The sequence below is a fragment of the Camponotus floridanus genome, unplaced genomic scaffold (assembly GCF_003227725.1).
Source record: "Camponotus floridanus strain SB8 unplaced genomic scaffold, Cflo_v7.5 scaffold113, whole genome shotgun sequence".
Taxonomy (NCBI): domain Eukaryota; kingdom Metazoa; phylum Arthropoda; class Insecta; order Hymenoptera; family Formicidae; genus Camponotus; species Camponotus floridanus.
The window spans coordinates 385,471-410,300 of NW_020229230.1; the positions used below are offsets into that span (position 1 = coordinate 385,471).

General features: G+C 30.4%; 1 protein-coding gene, 1 long non-coding RNA gene and 1 pseudogene across 3 annotated transcripts; 2 read left to right on the forward strand and 1 right to left on the reverse strand.

Moving 5' to 3' along the window:
• Positions 1–12,830: 12,830 nt before the first annotated feature.
• On the reverse strand, positions 12,831–13,944 carry LOC112639805. Its single transcript, XR_003123694.1, has 3 exons — positions 13,761–13,944; positions 13,481–13,675; positions 12,831–13,190 (listed from the first exon to the last, which is right to left on the reverse strand). It is a non-coding gene; the product is annotated as an uncharacterized LOC112639805 (long non-coding RNA).
• A 101-nt stretch (positions 13,945–14,045) lies between these two features.
• LOC105249297 lies at positions 14,046–15,505 on the forward strand (annotated as a pseudogene).
• A 1,704-nt stretch (positions 15,506–17,209) lies between these two features.
• LOC105249296 (spermine oxidase) lies at positions 17,210–24,158 on the forward strand. 2 transcript variants are annotated; one of them, XM_011254643.2, is made up of 3 exons: positions 17,210–17,469; positions 21,312–21,852; positions 21,933–24,158. In XM_011254643.2, exons 2-3 carry the CDS (start codon positions 21,368–21,370, stop codon positions 22,777–22,779), a joined length of 1,332 nt encoding a protein of 443 aa, XP_011252945.1. In that variant the 5' UTR covers positions 17,210–17,469; positions 21,312–21,367; the 3' UTR covers positions 22,780–24,158. The 2 variants fall into 2 exon arrangements, with proteins under 2 accessions (XP_011252945.1, XP_011252943.2); XM_011254641.3 differs by having other exon boundaries at positions 17,210–17,441; positions 21,933–24,157.
• The last annotated feature ends 672 nt before the right edge of the window (positions 24,159–24,830 follow it).

Genomic DNA, 24,830 nt, shown 5'->3' on the forward strand with positions numbered 1-24,830 from the left:
TGTTAATATATTTTATTGTATTAATCTGTTATATCGTGTGGTGTTTAAAATAAAAAGTCAAAATCAAAAAAAAAGGAACTACGTGTCGTGTGAAGTTTTTGTGTCAAATACTCTGTTCGCGGCTATCCGACTGCCGCGTCTTCAAACCTCGCGCTGTCGCAGCAATCCGCGCTCACTCGCGAACATTATACATTAATTCATACATTAATTCATACACTTATTTATCCACTTATTACTTGGCTCAGTTTTTCTCTTTCTTTTCTTTTATTGCACAACTTCCGCATCCAGTCTATTCCTTTACCGTCTTCCATAATAAATTCTTCGCTCAGAGTGTCTGCTCTTGATTCCGGGCATTCTCTAAATATATGATGCCATGATTCCTCTCCTTCCTCGCACAGCCTGTACATTTTTTTTCTTCCTTCTCCCAATATCTATTGCCTCTCCATTCATTTCCGCATCTGAACCTTGCGATTGTCTTCAGCTTTGTGCCCTTTCCTTTCCGCTCTAAATATTTCGCTCTTTCCCTTGTTTTCCATCTGTTGTATTCTTTCGTTGACTTCGATCCCTCCATCTTCCTTTCTCTCTCCTCCAATTTTTTCTTTTTGTAGTTGGTTGTCCGTTCTTCAATCGTGTCTTTTCCCTGTTCCTCTCTTGCTTCTCTTGTCCACTGGTTTGATCCGCCCTCCTTGTAAAACGTCTGCATCCTTCTTCCCCATTGTGTGTCTTCCCATTTTCTATCGCTAATTTCCCTTCTGCATTCTCTCAGTATTTCGTTATCAGTCATTCCTTTTATTTTTTCCTGGTATTTTATCGCTCTTCCTCCGGCTTCTATACTGATTTGTTCTATCTTTGTTTCTTCTCTAATTATGTAGCTTGGCGTGCATCTGTCTAAGCCCAGTATCCATCTTATATATCTCTCTTGAAGTGCTTCAATCTCCTTCCATTCTTTCCATCCCCATATTTCGACTCCGTATAAGAGTATACTTTTAACCATGACATTGAACATCATCATTCTCCTGTCGAAGTCTCCTCCAATTTTTCTTTCGCCTATCCCCCAAACCTGTGCCATGGCTGCTGTTGCTTTCCTCACTATGTCTTTTACATGTGCTTCATCGGTGTTGCATTTCTTAAATGTGAATCCCAGATATTTGAATTCCTTCACTTCTTCTATCTTGCTGTCCTTCCATTTCCAGTTCCTTTCTTGCTTAATTCTTTCTTTCCTACAAAAGACCAACATTTTAGATTTATCTGCGTTTAGAGTCAGTTCTTTTTCTTCTAAATATCTTTCTAGAGTTTTTAGCATTTTCTTCATTTCCCTTCTCCGCCATCATCGCTAGGTCGTCCGCGTATGCCAAAGTGAATATTCTCCTCCTTCCCAGTCTTGCGCCTCCGTTCTGTCTTTTCTTCATAAAGTCCTCCACATCCGCAATGAATGTTATGAATAGGAGTGGGCTCAATGGGCATCCTTGCCTCAGACCTCCTTCTGTCCAGAATTCCTCTGTACATTTATCTCCTACAATTACCCTGTTGATCGTTTCTTCATAGATATCTTTTATTCTGTTGATCAGTTTCCTATTTATGCCGCGTTCTTCCAGAACCTTCCATAGCTTCTTTCTGTTCACCTTATCGAACGCTGCTTTCAGGTCCGCAAAGAAGACGTAGAGTTTTCCTTTCTTTTTCGTTATCGTTTTTTCCGCTATTATTTTCAGTGCAAATATATTATCTATGCAACTTCTCCTTTTTCTGAAACCTGCTTGCGTTTCTGGAAGCAGCTTTAATCTCTCAACTTCCTTCCTCAGTTTTTCTTCCAGAATCATTGCATAGATTTTGTATGCCGTGTCTAGTAATGTTACCCCTCTGTAGTTTTTCACTTCTTTCTTGTCTCCTTTTTTTATGTATTGGGTATATCATGCCTACTTTCCATCCTCTTGGCAGTTTCTCTCCGTTCCATATTTTTTCCATTATTTTCCTCAATTTTTCTTTTGTTTCCCTATCTGTGTTTATCCACACTTCGTTTTTGAACCTGTCTTCACCTGTTGCTTTTTTCTTCTTGAGTCTTCTTATTGCGTTTTCCATCTCTTCCTCTGTGAATTCCTCTTCTTCCTCCTTTGTTTCTTCCTCTCGTGGCATTTCTTGATTACCTCCTGCTTCTCGCACGTTTCGTGCATCGTTATTTCCTCTCGTCTCACCTCCCTCCAGTAGTTCCATGAAGTATCTTTTCCATTGTTGCTCCTCAATGTTGTCCTCTGGCTTTTCTCGTCGGCCTCTCTCCTTCTTTATGTATCTCCATATTTCTGTTTCATTTTGTATCTCTGCGATTTTGGTCTGCTCTCTTTCTCTCTCTTCCTTCTTCTTTGTTTCGCAAAGCTTGTTGTGTCTTTGTTTTTCTTCTATAAATTCTGTCCTCTCTATGTTTCCTTTTCTCATTTGCCTGAGGGATCGGTTCAGTTTCGTTTTACTGTTTCTGCAGTCTTTGTCCCACCAAGGTTTCTTTCCTACCTTTTGCATTTTGTTCTTGACTTTCTTATTGCTTTCTTGATTTCTTCTACTAATTCTTCCCATTCCTCTTGGATTTCTTCCTTTTCTGCTTTCCTCTTCTTGAGATTTTCTTGGTATATTTTTATTCCCTCCTCTGTCCAATCTTCTATCTCTTTCTCTTTTACTTCTTCTCTCTCTCTCTTATCTCCTCTGTTGTCGCTTTCAGTTCTATCTCTAAAGGTTGATGGTCTGATTGAGTCCTTTCTCCTATCCTGAAACTTTTTATTTCTTCCCATGTTTTCGCGTTACAAATTGCATAATCTATTACTGAATTTCCTCTTGCTCCTGTGAATGTCCATTCTCCCTGGTCGTCGCCTTCCTTATTTCCATTCAGTAAACCTAGTCCCAGCTTCTCTTTTTTTTCCAGTAGATCAATTCCTTGTTTGTTCATTATTTTGTCCTTCGAGTATCTCCTACTTCCTTCCTCCTCTCCATCCCAAACTATTTCTCTTTTCTCTGCTGTTCTAGCGTTGAAATCTCCTCCCACTATCATTTTTTTCCATCCATCGCCTTCGATTATCTCTTCCAGTTCTTCTAGTGTCTTCTTCTTTCCTTCTCTGTTATAAATTGAGATAATTTTCCATTTTCCTCCGTTGATTCACCATAACTAATTATTCCTTGTGTTTCTTTTAATTATTGTCGATTTATTTAATCGTCGCGTTTTCTCGCGAATTTTAAATCGCAATTTATTTAGTAATTTAATTGTTGATTTCGAAGTATTCTATTCATTTTGAATATATACACAAACCTTTGATAATATACACAAAATGCGCCAGTAATCCAAATACTTTCTTTTACAGTCGAAGAAACGATCAATAATTTTATTAATGATTCTTTTTCTTCTTTCACGATTATTTACGTTATATAAAACTTATTAAATTCTATTGTTGCATATCTATTATTAATAATAAATGTCACGTAATTATCGATAACGCGGCGTTCGACTTTGGCAATATAAAATATAAACAGTAGCACGCATTATTTATTAAACAATTTATCACGGACTTTTTCGTTATGTTAATTATTTGCATTTATAATTCGATTGTTTTATTTCGTGTTCTCTCACAATCCAAATTATATTTAGATTGTCAAGAATGCTAAAGTGATACGGATGAAATATATTTGTGATTCTAAGTATTAAAATAATAATTATTGTCCGTGAAGATCGCAATCATTAAAGTGATTAATTAATAATATCTTGGATTCCTATTATTTAATCAATTCTCGATTAAATTATAAGAGAGAGAGATTATAGGATTACGATATAATAATTATTTTAATACTTAGAGTCACAAATATATTTCATCCGTGTCACTTTATCGTTCTTGACAATCTAAATATAATTTGGATAGTGAAAAAACACGAAGTAAAACAATCGAATTATAGATGCAAATAATTAACATAACGAAAAGATCCGTGATAAATTGTTTAATAAATAATGAATTTTAATCAATAAATTAAAATACTTCCATAATTTAATATTCCGCGTTAATGTATATTTTATAATATATAAAATATAAAAATATTTCAACAACAAATTATCGATAACGCGGCGTTCGACTTTGGCAATATAAAGTATAAACAGTAGCGCGCTATATGAAACTATATCACAACGATAAATATTTATCGAATCGTCATCATTCACTACCATGATTAAAAATTAAAACAGGGGATATATAAAAGGTGATAAGAGAATTAAATATAATATTCCGATCATCGATGCTTATTATAATATTTCTTTTACAATATTAGAATTAAATATATTTCGATCAATGATTTACATTTTCTCCTTGTTAATTAAATAATATACAATTTAATCGAGAATCGATTAAATGATAGGAATCCAAGATATTAAATAATCGCTTTGATGATTGCAATCTTTAGGACAATAATTATTATTTTAATACTATTAGAGTCACAAATATTTTTCATCCGAATCACTTTATCGTTCTTGACAATCTAAATATAATTTGGATTGTGAAAGAACACGAAGTAAAACAATCGAATTAAAGATGCAAATAATTAACATAACGAAAAGATTCGTGATAAATTGTTTAATAAATAATGAATTTTAATCAATAAATTAAAATACTTCTATAATTTAATATTCCGCATTAATGTATATTTTATAATATATATAATATAAAAATATTTCAGCAACAAATTATCGATAACGCGGCGTTCGACTTTGGCAATATAAAATATAAACAGTAGCGCGCTGTTCGTTACCGCTTTGTCATCATTCGCACGATGGCTTTCGAATAATAAAGTAGTGATAAGAAACGTTTCGTATACTATAATTTTTTTAATAAACACGATTACGATTAATATTAAAACATAATTTGCTATAAATATTAACAAAAATTAATTATTTAAAAATTAATTAAAAATTAATTAACGACATGAAACTGTATCACAACGATAAAGCTTTATCGAATCGCATCATTTATTACTGCATAAAAATTAAAACACGGGGTACGTAAAACAGGATAAAAGATTTAATTATGTTATGATATCCATCACTGATTATTATAAAATTTCTTTCACAATACTTGAATTAGCTATATTTCGACCAATGCTTTAAATTTTCTCAATCCTTATTGTTATAATTAAACAATATACATTTTAATCGAGAATCGAATGAATGATGATGCAAAATATTAAATCATCACTTAGATTGTTGCGATCTTTCCGGACAATAATTATTATTTTATTACTTAGAATCACAGATATATTTTATCCGTTTTACTTTATCGTTTTACTTAATCTAAATATAATTTGGGAAGGGGAGACTGTGAGAGAACACAAAGTAAAACAATTGAATTATAGATGCAAATAATTAGCATAACAAAAGCTTTGTGAATTGTATGATAAATAATCAATTTTAATCAATAAATAAAAATACTTTTATAATTTAATATTCCACGCTAATGTATATTTTATAATATAAAAATATTTCGGCAATGAATTATCGATAACACGGCGTTCGACTTTGGCAATATAAAATATAAACAGTGCTTTATACGTTACCGCTTTGTTAACAGTTGCACGGTGACTCTAGAGTAATAAAGTAATGGTGAGAAACGCTTTGTATATTATAATTTTTCTTGTTAAACACGATTATGATTAGTCTTGAAATATAATTTGCTATGAATATTAATAAATGTTAATTAATTAAAAATTAATTGACGACATGAAACTGTATTGCAACGATAAATCTTTATCGTATCGCAATCATTCATTACCGCGATTTAATTAAAACATGTTATACATAAAAGAGGATAAGAGATTATGTTGCGATATTTCGATCATCGAAACTTATTACAATATTTCTATATAATATTAAAATATAATATTAGAATTAAATATATTTCAACCAATGCTTTAAATATTCCGCATTAATGTATATTTTATAATATATATATAATATAAAAATATTTCAGCAACAAATTATCGATAACACGGCGTTCGACTTTGGCAATATAAAATATAAACAATAGTGCCCTAAACGTTACCGCTTTGTCATCATTCGCACAGTGACTCTCGAGTAATAAAGTTGTGGTGAGAAACGCTTCGTATATTATAATTTTTTGTTAAACACGATTATGATTAGTCTTGAAACATAATTTGCTATGAATATTGATAAATGTTAATTAATTAAAAATTAATTAACGACATGAAACTGTATTGGAACGATAAATCTTTATCGTATCGCAATCATTCATTACCGCGATTTAATTAAAACATGTTATACATAAAAGAGGATAAAAGATTATGTTGTGATATTTCGAACATCGATCCTTATTATAATATTTCTTTATAATATTAGAATATAATATTAGAATTAAATATATTTTGACTAATGCTTTAAATTTTCTCAATCTTTGTTAATTAAATACACAATTTAATCGAAAATTGATTAAATTATAGGGATACAAAATATTAAATAATCATTTCGATAATTGCGATTTTTACAGACAATAATTATTATTTTAATATTTAGAATTACAAATATATTTTATACGTTACTTTATCGTTCTACTTGATAATTTAAATATAATTTGGGATATGAGAGAACGCGAAGTAAAACAATCGAATTTATTATAGACGCAAATAATTAGCATAACAAAAGATTGCGTGATTGTTTGATAAATAATCAATTTCAATCAATAAATTAAATACTTTCATAATTTAATATTTTACATTAATGTATATTTTATAATATATAAAATATTTCGGTAACGAATTATCGATAATACGATGTTTGATTTTGGCAATATAAAATATAAACAGTAGCGCGCTCTACGGTGACGCTTTGTCATCATTTGTACGGTGACTCTCGAGTAATAAAGTAGTGGTAAGAAACTTTATATATTATAATTTTTTTACTAAACATGATTACAATTAGTATGGAAATAATACATAATTTACTATAAATTTTAATAAAAATTAATTAATTAATTAAAAATTAATTAGCTACATGAAACTGTAATGCAACGATAAATCTTTATCGAATCACAATCATTCATTACTGCGATTAAAAATTGAAACAGATTATGCATGAAAGAGTATAAGAGATTATGTTGTGATATTTCGATCATCGATCCTTATTATAATATTTCTTTATAATATTAGAATATAATATTAGAATTAAATATATTTCAACCAATGCTTTAAATTTTCTCAATTTTTGTTAATTAAATACACAATTTAATCGAAATCTTATTATGCAAATTTAAATTTATATACTATATTTCAAAATAAATTCCAAATTATATATATATATTATATTATATATTATATATTATATTATTAAATGGAGTGAGAGTAAAGGATTTGAGAACTTTTACTCTCACTCCATTTAATTATTTTTTATAGAGAGCTTATTAATTACAATTATTATATTATATTATATTATATATAAAAAAAAATTATATATAATATAACCCTCCCATGGGGTACACCTTGTCGTGATGGGAAGGCTTAGTACTTGGATGGTGCCTTGAGATTTATTTTAAATTTTTCTATTTACGATAAATCTTATGGTGCCTGAAAGGGAAGCGAAGTACCCTTTCGCGTCGTTGGTGCCGTCAACGTGCCGCGGACGGCTGCGCTTCGTAACCACGTTTTCGCGTTATAGTAATCTCGCGTTATCGCGTTTTCGCGTTTTCAAAATCCCAATTTCGTTTTTGTCAACGAGTCTCTCCTTCCGACGCCAACTAACTGGGATGTTTCATCGAGTCGTTGCTTTGCGATGTACTCGCGCCTTGTGCAACGTGGCACTTGGTGATGCCGGCCGCGCAGAACGTATGTCCAGTATAAAATGTACATGGGCGCGCGGGTTCGAGCTTCGCGCTCGATCGGCTTAGTGATGAACACGCTCTGCTTCGTCAATTGATTTGGCCCGAATCGGTTAGAACTCGATCGATTGATCGGAATGGTCGTCAATGGGTCCCTTCTCTTTGCTCGTCTACTCTACAGCCACACGCCTAGCGTGTGTTAACCCTGTCGAGGAGTCGAGTGGATTCCCCTAGGCGCGATTTTCGCTCGGTAAAAGGGGTTGCCTCCCCATTTTCTAAATTGCTGAATGTTAGCTTTTAAAAAATGTGGGTATCCTCTTCTTTTACCGTCTATCAGCCTTGTGTACTGCGCTAGTGATATAGCATCCGTGCGGGTCACTTGAAATCGTGCTTAGCGGGTCCAGGTTCGATACGAGATAGGATAATTATGCGCGAAAAAGAGCTGGTGAACTTTATTTTCCTCTATTCCGTCAATCGTTTCGTCTTCTTTCCGGTTCGGGCCTAATCTTTGCTCGTTGTATCGTTGCATTCCCGATCTGTTGGCTCGAAATTGATTCTCGCGAAATGAAATGGGATTTTCGCTCGTACCGAAACCGGGAGTGTCGGACAAAGTATATATATATTAAATATATACATCGCGCGACAAAATTTTTAATCGTACCGAATTAGTGCGGGAGTGCCGTTTAGTATCGCGCGTAAAATAACGAAAATAGCGATATAAAAATATCGCTCGTGAGTGCGGGAGTGCCGTTGAAAGTATCGCGCGTCAACAACATGAGAGAAGGAGGAGGCCTGGGAGAGGCATCTTGCATCGGCGGAGCAACCTGATGGTGAATATTTATTATTTGTATATCAATTGTTATAAATCGTACGCATAATAATTCGATCTTATTATTTAAATGAATTAAAGAGAAAATTAGAGAGAAAGATTTTTATAAAAGTTATATAAAACTTTTTAAAAAACTTTCTTAAAAAACAGTTTTAAAATTTTATAAAATTTTTCCACACGTGTTTATCTCTGCTTATTATTTTATACATCGGATATAAAATTCCGCGCAATAAAAATTTTTTGAAATATTGATTGCATTTTGTGAGCATTAATATAAATGAATTTGTATGTTACAGACAACGTAGCTTCGATAAATATAATTCCGCTGTTGCGCATCAGTGTCGGTGAGTGAGAAAAACTTTTATTTAATTTTAAGGAAAGGGATTCGTAGAGATTGTAGATGTAGATTGTAGATTGTAGATTGTAGATTGTAGATTGTAGATTGTAGAGTAAGTCCGTTGCCTTAAAATGGATGAGCTAGGATAGATTAAATTAAATAACTTTTAATAAATTCTTTCGAAATGCTTTGCATCTATTGCGAAAATATATTGAAGTATTAATTTAAAAAAGAGAATCAAGAAAAGAAAATTTTTTTTATAAAGTCTTGACTAGTTTATTAAATCAAGAGCACGCATTAATAATTTTAACAATTTTATCAATTTTTGATACTACTTTATTCTTATAACGCGCACTTATTTTATTCTAATTTCTTATATCATAGCTCATCCATTGTAGAATTTGTTTGTAGATATTGTTTTTAAATTTTACTTTAACTTAAAATAAAGCCAAACGATTAATTAAGTAAATAATTTGTAATATCATAAAAGTTATACACATACATGAATTTTATATTTTATTAGAAAATATAGTATATAGAAATTTGTAGTAATTTGGCTTTATTTGAGTTAAAATAAAGTTATATTCAAATATTTAAGAAACGATCGTAAAATCGAGCGATGAGCGTGAAATATTTACGCTCATTTGCCGGTAATTAATCGGCAAAAGAAAGAGTGTTTATCTCCTTTTTCGATCTCTGATTAGAGATCGAGCGAGAAAGTGGCCAGAATCAACGAAAAGTAAGTTCAATTGGCCTGAAGAAAAGCTTACGTACAATAGTAATGTCGCACATTTATTCACGCGGTTAGGGCATGCGGTTAGAGAATGTAATTAGGGCACGTAATTAAAATATACGTGATTAGAGATAGGCTTTCCTCGAATAATTTCACTTAATCGAGAAATAGGATTGTTAGGGCTATTAGGTGATCATTAAGATTTTTTAATTTTCCATTCAAAAAGTAGAGGATTGTTAGGGCTATTATGTGATTAATTTAGCTGATTTTATATTATGTATCTTTTAAGGAACCAGGAAATGTAGGTTTAAATAATATTAAATAATAATATTTTAAATAATAATATTTTAAGTTTAAATAATAATATTTTAAGGAACCAGGAAATGTAGGTTTAAATAATATTAGGGAAAACAAATTAATAAATATTTCAATAATTACGAAGGTCGTTTGATAAATTTGGTAAAAAAGCATGTAAAACACATTGTTTTGGAAAAAATCTACGTTATTTCTCAACATAGTCTCCATTGAGGTCTATACACTTGGTCGAACGAGATTCCAACTTTTTAACCGTCGAAAAAATAGACTGTCTCAAAACTTGCAAAATACTCGTTGAATTTCACGGAAATTTACCAAACTTATCAAACGACCCACGTATATTATTAATATTAAGAATTTTTAAGGGATCAATATTTTTTCAGTGTTTTTTTATAGGTATTTTATTTATATAAGGATGAAAATTAAATTGTTAACACTCAATAATTTGTATAGTAATACGAATTTTTTTGCGAAATTTTATGTACTTATGTAATACGAAATTTATGTACTTTTATGTAATACGAAATTTTAAATGAAAAATTTAAAATACAAATTTATATATTAAGCTATTTTTTAGTAATATGAATAATAAATTTCGTATATTTATGAATTTATAAGTTATTTTTTTTAATTAAATTTATAAGTTATTTTTATTTATGAATTTATAAGTTATTTTTTTTAAATATAGAAATTGAAAGATTTAAAATAGAATTAAGAATGATATTAAAAAATAGAAATATGAAAGAATGAATAGAATTTATAGGAAAAGATTTATTATTAAAATTTCAAAAAAAATTTTAATTTAAATAATATTTTTAAATAATAACTTTTTCGAAAATTTATATATTCATTTATTTATATATTTATGGTTTTAATTTAAATAGTAATTTTTACAAAATTTATATATTTATATACTTATATATACATTTAAGGTTTTAGTTTAAATTATAATAATTTTTATATAAAATTTATATGTTTATTTTCTTATATATAGATGTTTGTGTATTTATGTATTTATGTATTTAAAGTTTTAATTTAAGTAATAATTTTTATAAAATTTATATATTTATATATATTTTGAGATATATATAATTTCATTAATTGTATTTCATTAATTTTATTTATATAAATTTATCTAAACAGCTTATATTATTAAAGTTTAATATCGAAGATATTAAGAAAATTATTTTTTTTAGATATTTGTAATATAAAGCTTACGTACAATAGTACGTAATGTCGCACATTTATTCACGCGGTTAGGGCATGCCGTTAGAGAATGTAATTAGGGCACGTAATTAAAGTATACGTGATTAGAGATAGGCTTCCCTCGAATAATTTCATTTAATTGAGAAATAGGATTGTTAGGGCTATTAGGTGATCATTAAGATTTTTTTAATTTTCCTTTCAAAAAGTAAAGGATTGTTAGGGCTATTATGTGATTAATTTAGCTGATTTTATATTATGTATCTTTTAAAGAATCAGGAAATGTAGGTTTAAATAATATTAAGGAAAACATATTAATAAATATTTCAATAATTATATTATTAATATTAAGAATTTTTAAGGGATCAATATTTTTTAAGTATTTTCTAAGAGAGTTTTTTTCCCCACGTAAAAAAAAAAGGATTGTTAATTTATTTTGTATTACATTTCAAATTATATAATATTATATTTTATATTAACTTTTTGTATTAAATTCTGTAGTGAAAGAAAATGAAAAATTTTGCCTTCTCGATGATATCTCCATCTTAAGGAAGGCATTTGCCGGCTGAGGAGGTTTGAGTATTTTAATGAGCCTGAGAGCTATGCCGGCGGTTAACATACACCGATATTCGTATAGACTTTTCTTATATTTAAGATAATTTTAAGTACGATCTTAAATATAAAAGTGAGTAATGAATACCGATCATAGTTATTGATAGCGTCATCTATGCCGGACATGTCGAAGGGGAAATGTCAGACTAAGAGAAATACCAAAATTATATAAATATTTGTTATATTAATTATATTAATATTTTTAAATAAAATGAAAGAAAAAGGGAATAATCGAGAAAAAGGCAACTACAGTGATTTGAATATCTATATCTGAGAACAAATAGAAAGTATTTCGATGGACTCCATAGGAAGGAATAAGCATGACACAAATGATGATAATTTTTATAATTTTAACACAAAAAATTACAATAAACCATAATAATCCAAGAACTCGAAGAAGAGGAGATTTCTATTGGATAGAAATGTATAATGATTGAAAATAATTAGAAACTAAAAGACAGTGTGCAATCTATTTATTAATAATAATACTATTTTGTAATATTTTGTATATTAAATTTTATAATTTAGTACATTATATTATATAAAATATTAAGCATAAAAATATTATGCTGGTAAGAAAATTATAATAAAAGTATATAAATAATGTTGACTATATTAGAATAGAACATATAAATTCTTTATATTTTATATAAAGGAAGAGATATTTAAAATATTTTGCAACATCTATATTTTTCGAATATATATATATATATATATATATATATATATATATATATATATATATTTCTAAACGCAAATATTTCAGAATAAAGTTGTAGCGTCATACTATATATACATATATATATTATATATGTGTGTGTGTGTGTGTGTTTATTTGTGTATGTGTAGAGAGAGAGAGAGAGAGAGAGAGAGAGAGAGAGAGAGAGAGAGAGAGGGAGAGAGAGAGGACCACAAAATTTATTTAAAAAATTAAAATTAAAAATTTATTTATATACATATGCGTTTTGCTATACAGCACTGATGGCATTTCGTGTACTACAGGCATTTTTTACATAGCACGGAACATAATCAGAAATTGTGCACATATATGTTACCCTCTGAGAACTTTCGTGGACTTTGGCTTTGTAGTTCATGTCCACGTTTTTTAAATTAACAGAGGGAGTATCGCTTTCAGGGATCACCTAAAAGCGGGCCATAACACCTCTCAGTCTTCTCTCTGACGTGGATTTGTCCTCGTAGTTCATGTTCATGTTTTTAACATAGACCTTACAGATATGGACTGGCAATTGCCTATAGTTTCTGTAGAGAAGCAGTATCCGGAGGAGGTTAGAGAGAGAAACATACTTTTTAGTACTTCTCTTTCTACAAGTGTCCGGAAGTATGCATTGCGCATGTCAGTTTTAAATAAGCTAGATTAAGTTTATAATATGATTTATCAAGAAATAAATTATTTGAAACAGTCAAACATTGTTTTTGTATACTAAAATAATAAATATATATTATTGAAGCAAAATTTTTTGGAAAAGTGGTTTTTCTAAACATTATTAATAACATTTTTTAATAAGATATAGAACATAACTTTTCTGTAGCGATTAAAATTGCATATTACATTTTTTTCGTCTTTATATTATATTTATTATATCTTATATTACCTTTTTAGATACTTTTTTCTTTTTCCAAGAAATAATAATGGAATTGCATTTGGTTGTAAAATTTTTCGAGATCTATTAGTCCATTGCAAATGAGATGAACTGAAGTGACGTGAACATACTCTGCTTTCTTTCGTGATTTCACTTATATTGCACACATCCATCCATAATTTTTTATATTTTTCATTTGTTGGAAAACTGAAATTTTTGATGTTTTTCTTTCTTGTACTGTTTTTATAGAATGTCACTTTATGACATTACGATTTGTTTCATTAATACTTACGAGTAAAAAGAAACACTATTTTTTGATGAATACGTTATATCACAAACAATACATCTTCGAACCATTATTGTTAATCTTTATTAAAATAATTAAATTAATATTAAATACAGAGACTTTCTGAGACTTCAGAGACACAACCTCAATATTATGTTCTCTCTGCAATAATACATATACACATACACATATACATCAATCAGAATGTTTTATTGTATAGTATATGTCAGGTGCATGCGCAAAACGTATTTCCGGACACTTGTAGAAAGAGAAGTACCAAAAAGATGTTTCTCTCTCTAACCTCCTCCGGACACAGTCTGATACGTATTGCCAGTCCATACTTATAAGGTCTATGGTTTTTAATATCGACAGAGCATATCGTTTTCAGAGGATCGCCTAGAATTCTGTACCAAGGATTTATATGGAATTTACATAGTCCTTTATACAGGATTCTAGGATCGCTTAAAAGCGGACTGTGACACCTCTCATTTTTTTGCTAGATCAAAGGTAGGTTTTGATGTAGTTTTCTGTAATTAAAAAAAAAGCCCGAACATGACGCTACTACGTTTATTTCTAAGCATCGAAATTTTATCGAGATTTCTGACAATTTATTCGTTTTATAAATGTCGATACAGCGAAAGTAACTGAGAACACATGGCCAAACGCGACAAATGTGTTTCCAATCATGTGTCGGTCTTCCCAATATATCTATGTATTTCAATTAAATACAGAGTATATTTATTATTGTAACTTCAGCAAAGACAACATTTTAATATTCTTCAAAACACTTTCTTTGATGACTTGGATGAATAGCTTCTATTTCCCTCGCATGAAATAATTCAAATAATAACTTCTTTTTCAGAAGAAATTAATCCATTGTGAGAACAAAAAATTACATAGAAAAATGCCGCAGAACGAATATATTGAGAGGCACCGTAAACTCTACGGTCGGCGATTGGATTATGAGGAGAGAAAGAGGAAGAGAGAGGCTCGAGCACCTCACAAACGAGCGGAGCAAGCTCGTACTTTACGCGGTATAAAGGCCAAGATCTTCAATAAAGAGAGACGGAATGAAAAGATTCAGATGAAAAAGAAAATTAGAGCACACGAGGAGAAGAAGGTCAAAGAGAAATCTGATAAACTACCAGACGGAGCGTTACCTGTATATCTGCTGGATCGTAATGTTACCAATCGTGCAAAAGTACTATCCAATATGATAAAGCAAAAACGTAAAGAAAAGGTTGGCAAATGGGATGTTCCCATTCCTAAAGTAAGGGCTCAGTCAGAGTCCGAAGTTTTTAAAGTATTGAGAAGTGGGAAATCGAAGCGAAAATCCTGGAAGAGAATGGTAACTAAAGTGACCTTTGTTGGAGAAAACTTCACGAGGAAACCACCCAAGTTTGAAAGATTCATCAGGCCAATGGCATTGAGATTCAAAACTGCTCACGTCACTCATCCGGAGTTAAAGGCAACGTTTTCCCTGCCAATAATCGGTGTCAAAAAGAATCCGAGCTCTCCTCTTTATACGAGTTTAGGCGTTATCACGAAAGGAACTATTATCGAAATTAATATCTCGGAATTAGGTCTTGTAACACAGTCAGGCAAAGTAGTATGGGGGAAATTTGCACAAGTTACGAATAATCCTGAAAATGATGGATGCATTAATGCTGTCCTGCTTGTATAGAGAACAGTATGATTGTTATTTATTTACTTTTTTTATTCTTAGGTATTATGGCTGTTATTTCTGAAATAAAAATCTAAATATAAAAAAAAATAATATACATTGTATATTACAGAATTATTACTTTATTTTTAGAAAATTCCTTGAAGTAATTACTTCTTCACACAAATATATAAGTTCTATGATACATATTATGTACTGTATATTTTTTATAGGGTGATAGCATTGTGTTTGGGTTTCAATATATATTACGGTTTTTTTTTAATATTTAGATGCATTTAAAAAAATTTTGAGAAAAATATAATAATATAATAATTTTTCTTCAAGAGATAAAAGAAAAAATAAGTCCTAAAAAATAACTATATAAACTAATTCTTTTGCATATGTAATTATGTAATATGTATTTTAGGAAATTAATTTTGTATTTAAAACTTTCTTATTGTAACTTTCTTATTGACATTCTATAATTTATTCTTTATTGAATTTCTATAATTACTTTTTATTGAAATTTTATATTTATTTTATCCTTATATTTATATTATATTTATTTTATCCTTATATTTATATTATCATGCCTTTCAGCTTCGGATCGACTTGGTTTACAATACATTTTTATTTTCATTCATTCATCCATTCTCATTTTATCTCTATATTCCGGAATATAGATATATTATTTTAAATAAAAAAAGATTTTATTAAAAAACATGTTCTTTAATAAATATGATATAAGATCCCGCTTCGTGTCTACCGCCAGGAAGTATTCCGTTTGACCACGTTGCGATTGAGTACAGCCAATTATATTGACCTGTGCCTAGGGTAACCAGCATTGACCAATCAGAGAGTCCTATTGTGAATTGGCCAATTAGCGACGAATCAATCGGGTGGCACCCCTGCCGCAGCAATAGAAAAGCAGGAACCAATCACAGAAGAGCAGCATGTACTGTTTACTACCAGTGCGAATTGTGATTGGTTCCTGCTTTTCTGTTTCCCGTTTTTCTGCCAAGATGTGAATGCGTCCTAAAGCTAATATTACATTTATCGTACGACAAATTTTTTAAGCACATTGATTGGTTGCGGGATAATAATTTTTTAAATCTTTAAAAATTTTCTATTCTGCAGCAGTTGCAATCAGTGTGCTTAAAAAATTTGTCGTACGACAAAAGGTGCAATTTCATTGACGCTAAAAAGTAGCGTCAATCATTGGTTGAACAAAGAAGTAAATAGTTGCTTCATTGTTCAATCAATGGTTGACGCTACTTTTTAGCGTCAATGAAATTGCACCTTTAAGGTGCAATTTCATTGACGCTAAAAAGTAGCGTCAACCATTGATTGAACAAAGAAGTAAGTAGTTGTTTCATTGTTCAACCAATGGTTGACGCTACTTTTTAGCGTCAATGAAATTGCACCTTTAAGATGCGGCCTCATTGACGCTAAAAAGTAGCGTCAACCATTGGTTGAACAATGAAGCAACTATACTTACCTCCTTGTTCAACCAATGGTTGACGCTACTTTTTAGCGTCAATGGGCCGCATCTTCAGAATTGCATCTTTAAGATGCGGCCTCATTGACGCTAAAAAGTAGCGTCAACCATTGGTTGAACAAGGAGGTAAGTATAGTTGCTTCATTGTTCAACCAATGGTTGACGCTACTTTTTAGCGTCAATGAGGCCGCACCTTTAGCCTAATACGGGCTTTATAAATGCGTATACATAAACTATAGATTTTCAGTGAATTTCACTGACAATCTGAATGAATGTTGGAACGCAGGAGGATCTCTTCCTACGTCTATGGATAACCGATATCGGTCAGATCGGTCATATGTGACGAACATGGCGGAATCCACAAATAATTCGGAGGATGACCGACTCTCGTGCAAAATTCTGATTATCGGTGCCGGTATGGCCGGGCTGTCGGCGGCGACTCACTTATTGAAGAACAGCGAGACGGATTTTCTTATCGTCGAGGCGCGCGGACGAATAGGCGGACGAATCGTTGCTGCTCCAATTGGTACGGTTGGCCTAACCTCTCCTCGACGGTATTTGTGTGATTTGTTTTCGAATTAATTTGCTCCACGATATGATATGAATGCGATATATTCCGCAATTATAATCGTGAATGTTTCATATTGCTTGAACATTTAAGTTTGTTTACTTTGGAAATTTGTGATATAAATTAATGATGTAGAAAAATTAGGCACAGAATATATGAAACCACGCTATGCAAGAGAAGAAGAGAGTATCAGGTTTTTGCAGCAAATTAAAGTTATATGTATAATGTTAATTAGTAGAATTTAATTTTATATAGGGTAACTTTTTTGTCAATTATTTTGGCAAAATTAATTTTCAAAATAACAATGCGTATGGGACGTACTCCGCAATTATAGTCGTGAAATATACTTAAACATTTAAGTTTGTTTACTTTGGAAATTTGTGATATAAATTAATGATGTAGAAAAATTAGGCACAGAATATATGAAACCACGCTGTGCAAGAAAAGAAGAGAGTATCAGGTTTTTGCAGCAAATTAAAGTTATATGTATAATGTTAATTAGTAGAATTTAATTTTATATAGGGTAACTTTTTTGTCAATTATTTTGGCAAAATTAATTTTCAAAATAACAATGCGTATAGGACGTACTCCGCAATTATAGTCGTGAAATATACTTAAACATTTAAGTTTGTTTACTTTGGAAATTTGTGATATAAATTAATGATGTAGAAAAATTAGGCATAGAATATATGAAACCACGCTGTGCAAGAAAAGAAGAGAGTATCAGGTTTTTGCAGCAAATTAAAGTTATATGTATAATGTTAATTAGTAGAATTTAATTTTATATAGGGTAACTTTTTTGTCAATTATTTTGGCAAAATTAATTTTCAAAATAACAATGCGTATGGGACGTACTCCGCAATTATAGTCGTGAAATATACTTAAACATTTAAGTTTGTTTACTTTGGAAATTTGTGATATAAATTAATGATGTAGAAAAATTAGGCACAGAATATATGAAACCACGCTGTGCAAGAAAAGAAGAGAGTATCAGGTTTTTGCAGCAAATTAAAGTTATATGTATAATGTTAATTAGTAGAATTTAATTTTATATAGGGTAACTTTTTTGTCAATTATTTTGGCAAAATTAATTTTCAAAATAACAATGCGTATGGGACGTACTCCGCAATAATAGTCGTGAAATATACTTAAACATTTAAGTTTGTTTACTTTGGAAATTTGTGATATAAATTAATGATGTAGAAAAATTAGGCACAGAATATATGAAACCACGCTATGCAAGAGAAGAAGAGAATATCAGGTTTTTGCAGCAAATTAAAGTTATATGTATAATGTTAATTAGTAGAATTTAATTTTATATAGGGTAACTTTTTTGTCAATTATTTTGGCAAAATTAATTTTCAAAATAACAATGCGTATGGGACGTACTCCGCAATTATAGTCGTGAAATATACTTAAACATTTAAGTTTGTTTACTTTGGAAATTTGTGATATAAATTAATGATGTAGAAAAATTAGGCACAGAATATATGAAACCACGCTATGCAAGAGAAGAAGAGAATATCAGGTTTTTGCAGCAAATTAAAGTTATATGTATAATGTTAATTAGTAGAATTTAATTTTATATAGGGTAACTTTTTTGTCAATTATTTTGGCAAAATTAATTTTCAAAATAACAATGCGTATGGGACGTACTCCGCAATTATAGTCGTGAAATATACTTAAACATTTAAGTTTGTTTACTTTGGAAATTTGTGATATAAATTAATGATGTAGAAAAATTAGGCACAGAATATATGAAACCACGCTATGCAAGAGAAGAAGAGAATATCAGGTTTTTGCAGCAAATTAAAGTTATATGTATAATGTTAATTAGTAGAATTTAATTTTATATAGGGTAACTTTTTTGTCAATTATTTTGGCAAAATTAATTTTCAAAATAACAATGCGTATGGGACGTACTCCGCAATTATAGTCGTGAAATATACTTAAACATTTAAGTTTGTTTACTTTGGAAATTTGTGATATAAATTAATGATGTAGAAAAATTAGGCACAGAATATATGAAACCACGCTGTGCAAGAAAAGAAGAGAGTATCAGGTTTTTGCAGCAAATTAAAGTTATATGTATAATGTTAATTAGTAGAATTTAATTTTATATAGGGTAACTTTTTTGTCAATTATTTTGGCAAAATTAATTTTCAAAATAACAATGCGTATGGGACGTACTCCGCAATTATAGTCGTGAAATATACTTAAACATTTAAGTTTGTTTACTTTGAAAATTTGTGATATAAATTAATGATGTAGAAAAATTAAGCACAGAATATATGAAACCACGCTGTGCAAGAAAAGAAGAGAGTATCAGGTTTTTGCAGCAAATTAAAGTTATATGTATAATGTTAATTAGTAGAATTTAATTTTATATAGGGTAACTTTTTTGTCAATTATTTTGGCAAAATTAATTTTCAAAATAACAATGCGTATAGGACGTACTCCGCAATTATAGTCGTGAAATATACTTAAACATTTAAGTTTGTTTACTTTGGAAATTTGTGATATAAATTAATGATGTAGAAAAATTAGGCATAGAATATATGAAACCACGCTGTGCAAGAAAAGAAGAGAGTATCAGGTTTTTGCAGCAAATTAAAGTTATATGTATAATGTTAATTAGTAGAATTTAATTTTATATAGGGTAACTTTTTTGTCAATTATTTTGGCAAAATTAATTTTCAAAATAACAATGCGTATGGGACGTACTCCGCAATTATAGTCGTGAAATATACTTAAACATTTAAGTTTGTTTACTTTGAAAATTTGTGATATAAATTAATGATGTAGAAAAATTAAGCACAGAATATATGAAACCACGCTGTGCAAGAAAAGAAGAGAGTATCAGGTTTTTGCAGCAAATTAAAGTTATATGTATAATGTTAATTAGTAGAATTTAATTTTATATAGGGTAACTTTTTTGTCAATTATTTTGGCAAAATTAATTTTCAAAATAACAATGCGTATAGGACGTACTCCGCAATTATAGTCGTGAAATATACTTAAACATTTAAGTTTGTTTACTTTGGAAATTTGTGATATAAATTAATGATGTAGAAAAATTAGGCATAGAATATATGAAACCACGCTGTGCAAGAAAAGAAGAGAGTATCAGGTTTTTGCAGCAAATTAAAGTTATATGTATAATGTTAATTAGTAGAATTTAATTTTATATAGGGTAACTTTTTTGTCAATTATTTTGGCAAAATTAATTTTCAAAGTAACAATGTGTATGGGACATACTCCACAATGCAATTATAATCGTGAAATATACTTAAACATTTAAGTTTGTTTACTTTGGAAATTTGTGATAGAAATTAATAATGATGTAAAAAAATTAGGCACAGAATATATGAAACCATGCTATGCAAGAGAAGAAAAAAGTATCTGTTTTTTGGAGCAAATTAAAATTATATATATAATGATAATTAGTAAAATGTATAATTTTAGAGGATAACTTTTTTTGTCAATTATTTTGGCAAAATTAATTTTCAAAGTATGTTTCTTAAATAAAAAATAGAGCAAAAGAGATTTATACTTAATAAATCTTGATAAAACAAAAACATGAATCTTTTGGATTCATCTTTATATCATTATACATATATTAATATTATAATTATATAATATAATATATTAATAATATACTTTAATTATCATTATACATATAATATTCTTATTTAATATTTTGAAACAAAGAGATTATAATATTAAAAGAGTTACTCTATATAAAAACACAATGATATTGTGAATCCTTATTACTTAAAAAAATGAATGAGAAAATAATACAATTTTTTACTATATCTTTTTGTCTAGGCAATGAAAACGTTGAATTAGGGGCAAATTGGATCCATGGTGTACTAGGTAATCCCATGTTTGAACTAGCGATGGCAAATGGTTTAATAGATATCGTACACGTGCCGAAACCTCATAAAGTAGTGGCTGCACTGGAGGATGGGAAACAATTACCATTTCCCGTCTTGCGGGAGATTTACGAGGCTTATGTGTGCTTTTTGAGACGATGCGAAGAATATTTTCTAAGCACATATACTCCTCCAGATGGTATAACTAGCGTAGGGGCGCACATTGCATTGGAAGCGGAGATATATCTTTCGTCCTTGCCATTTGAACAACGACGAGTGAGACAACTGATCTTTGATTGTCTGCTCAAGAGAGAGACCTGCGTTACAGGCTGCGACAGCATGGACGAAGTGGACCTCCTGGAAATGGGCTCCTACGACGAGCTTCAAGGCGGAAATATTAGTCTTCCAAACGGATACAGTGCTATATTGGAACCTGTTTCGAAGCACATACCAAAGAGTTGTATTCTTACCCGGCATGTTGTGACAAAGATTAGGTGAGTTTTGCAGTTATTGATGATTGAGTTATGGCAAATGTGCTGGATATGTCCTGGTGCTATAAAATCGTCTATTTTAGGTGGCGTCCCCAGAAAGACGTCGATCCTGCGGGAAACTCCGATTCTAAATCGAATAGCCTTATAGAAGTACAATGTGAAAACGGAAAGACGATTACCGCGGAACACGTAGTATGTACATTACCGTTGGGCGTTTTGAAAAGGACAGCTTCGGACTTGTTTGAACCATCGTTGCCGGCTTATAAACTCGAGGCGATAAACAGACTGATGTTCGGTACAGTGAATAAAATCTTTCTCGAATACGAACGACCTTTCCTGAATCCCGGTGTCTCGGAGGTGATGCTCCTTTGGGACGACGAGCGGTTGCCTGAAGCAGACAAGCGGGACATTAGCAAGACCTGGTTCAGGAAGATATACTCGTTCATTAAAATCTCGGATACGTTGCTGCTCGGTTGGATATCCGGTCGCGCGGCCGAATACATGGAGAAACTGAGTACAACGGAAGTGGCGGAAGTGTGCACAACGATTCTGCGGCGATTCCTCAACGATCCTTTCGTACCGACTCCGAAAAGCTGCCTACGCACCACGTGGCATTCGCAACCCTTCACGCGAGGTTCCTACACCGCGATGGCTGTCGGAGCGAGTCAGTTGGACATCAGAAGTTTGGCCGAGCCGTTGATCCAGGAGAAGGAAGATGAGACGGACGGAACGGCTAATGTTTTGGTGGCATTCGCGGGTGAACACACTCATTCCTCGTTCTACAGCACGGTACACGGAGCATACTTGACCGGTCGAACGGCTGCTGAATTACTCTTAGGCGTCAAACAGAGCGAGAAGCACGCGTTGAATCTTAGCTGCGAGGACACTAGTGATCTCAGTTCGTGGATACAAGGCATTTCTCTGAATTAATGCACGCTTTTTTTTTTAAAAGAAAACATGTATGATGTATTTAGCGGCTATGTATACATTACGTTTACACGCGATTACTTTCATTTTGTAAATATACTGTAATGCGAAGCTATCATCTCTATACACATCATGTACATAATGGTGCTTTTTTAAAGTTTTAAGACTGCAAATTGTGGATTATGCGAATGAGGCGCATGTTCCATCATATTGCATATTTTATCATATTGCATACATTGTGCCATGAACGAATAATGCGAATAAAATCGAGATAAGCAAATCCGTGACATCAATGTCATTGATATTGTGAGTGATCAACATATGTATGTGAATGTTACAAATGATTCGGCACGGACATTATTTCATTCAGACGCGAAAATATTTTAAATATAACGACACAGATATTTTTTAAGTGTTCGTGCACTTATTTTATAAAGTCGCCCGAATTAGTATAAATGTTTTTGCAAATCTTGTGTAGATAATATATCGGATCCAGTCGAATTTATATGGATGAGCCTAATTCTATTTACGTGAGACATAACGATATTTTTAATTATTATGATGTGAATGTATATAATACACACACACACAAATTAGTAGTGAGATTTATAAGAAGTTGAAAAGCATATACAATTTATTCTCAATTTTCTTATACTCTGAAATGTAAATTATTCGCTTGCTTGACTTCTTTGTTATCACTTATCACCCATATTTATTGTTTAGTAAACAAAGTTGTTATATATTAACTTAATCTAGTCAATTTAAAAGATATGCGAGAGCGATGTATTTGATAAATAATAGTAAGTTTTTTTTTACCAAACTTAGTAACAAAATCATGATGACATTGAAATGGTTTTTTCTATGAAATAGAACAGATATTCTACTTGTTTTATATTATTTTACATTACTATATGTAATGTTATATTGTAGTAGATGTTATATGCTGATGCCATCAAATTAGTATCAACTCTTGAAATACTAAATGAATGGAAAAGATAGAAAATATCTACTTGAAAAAACTGCGAGAGTTATTAATATATGTGTAAATCTCCAAAAAACTTATAAGAGTAGAATTGTTTATTAACAAATACTGCACTTCATATTAAAAAGAATATTAATGTGGAATAAGTGACTTGATTATTTTACAAAGTTTTTGAAAGAAAAATATTGTAATCGTAAGAGTGCATATTCAGAATATGAAAAAAAGAGGAATGCCTGATAGAAATGTGACCGAAAAATTTCTTATTTATTTTATAAAAACGTTATTTATATAGAAAATGTCAAGGAAATTAATATACATCAAAAACGAAAGTGGAAAACGCTTTGAGCTATTATATCCGTCTGTAAAGAAAGTTATTTCCCCCTTTTTGATTATATTTATAAAAAATATTTTATAAAGAATTATCATAACTGCTCTTTGAAAAAATTTAAATTATGTTAAAATATTCATCTTCATCAATTTGTTATTGTTAATAAAATTCTACAGATGTACATCTATAAAAATAATATAGTTCAATATAAAATTTAAAAGACAAAAAAGAGGAGATAATTTTATAAATATTCTGTAACATTCTATGAAAATAACTTGATATGTTAAGAGTTACTTAAATTCTATTCTAAATGCATTTCATATTTTAATAATGCAACGATGGAAATTTTACTACCAAATTATTTCAACTTTCTTTTTATATATATTTTAAATTATTATGAACATCCAAAAATTTACGTTGATTTTATTTAAATCTTTGCAATAAATAAATTAATATTTAATATTACTTTTCTTAATATCATGATATTTAAAATTACATTAATAAATATTGCATATCGGCGATTTCCAATATTTATTAAAATAATCCGATTTTTATTTTTATGTTAAATATTCTGTAAGCCTATGTTCCAAAATTCACTGCCAGCGCTGAAAATATATAATATACGTTACGTGAATTATAGATTTTCAGCGCTGGCAGTGAATTTTGGAACACACCCTAAGTAGTTCTTTGCTCGGATCACACATTTACTTTGATTGAAAGTCATGCCTCCTCTTAATTCTTCTC

What these genes read in the sequence shown, in the direction of transcription:
- LOC105249296 (XM_011254641.3), top strand. Translation starts at nt 17,222, where the DNA reads ATGGATAACCGATATCGGTCAGATCGGTCATATGTGACGAACATGGCG. An exon ending in AATCGTTGCTGCTCCAATTG is followed by an intron (nt 17,442 to 21,311) that starts GTACGGTTGGCC and finishes CTTTTTGTCTAG; the next exon opens with GCAATGAAAACGTTGAATTA. An exon ending in CATGTTGTGACAAAGATTAG is followed by an intron (nt 21,853 to 21,932) that starts GTGAGTTTTGCA and finishes CGTCTATTTTAG; the next exon opens with GTGGCGTCCCCAGAAAGACG.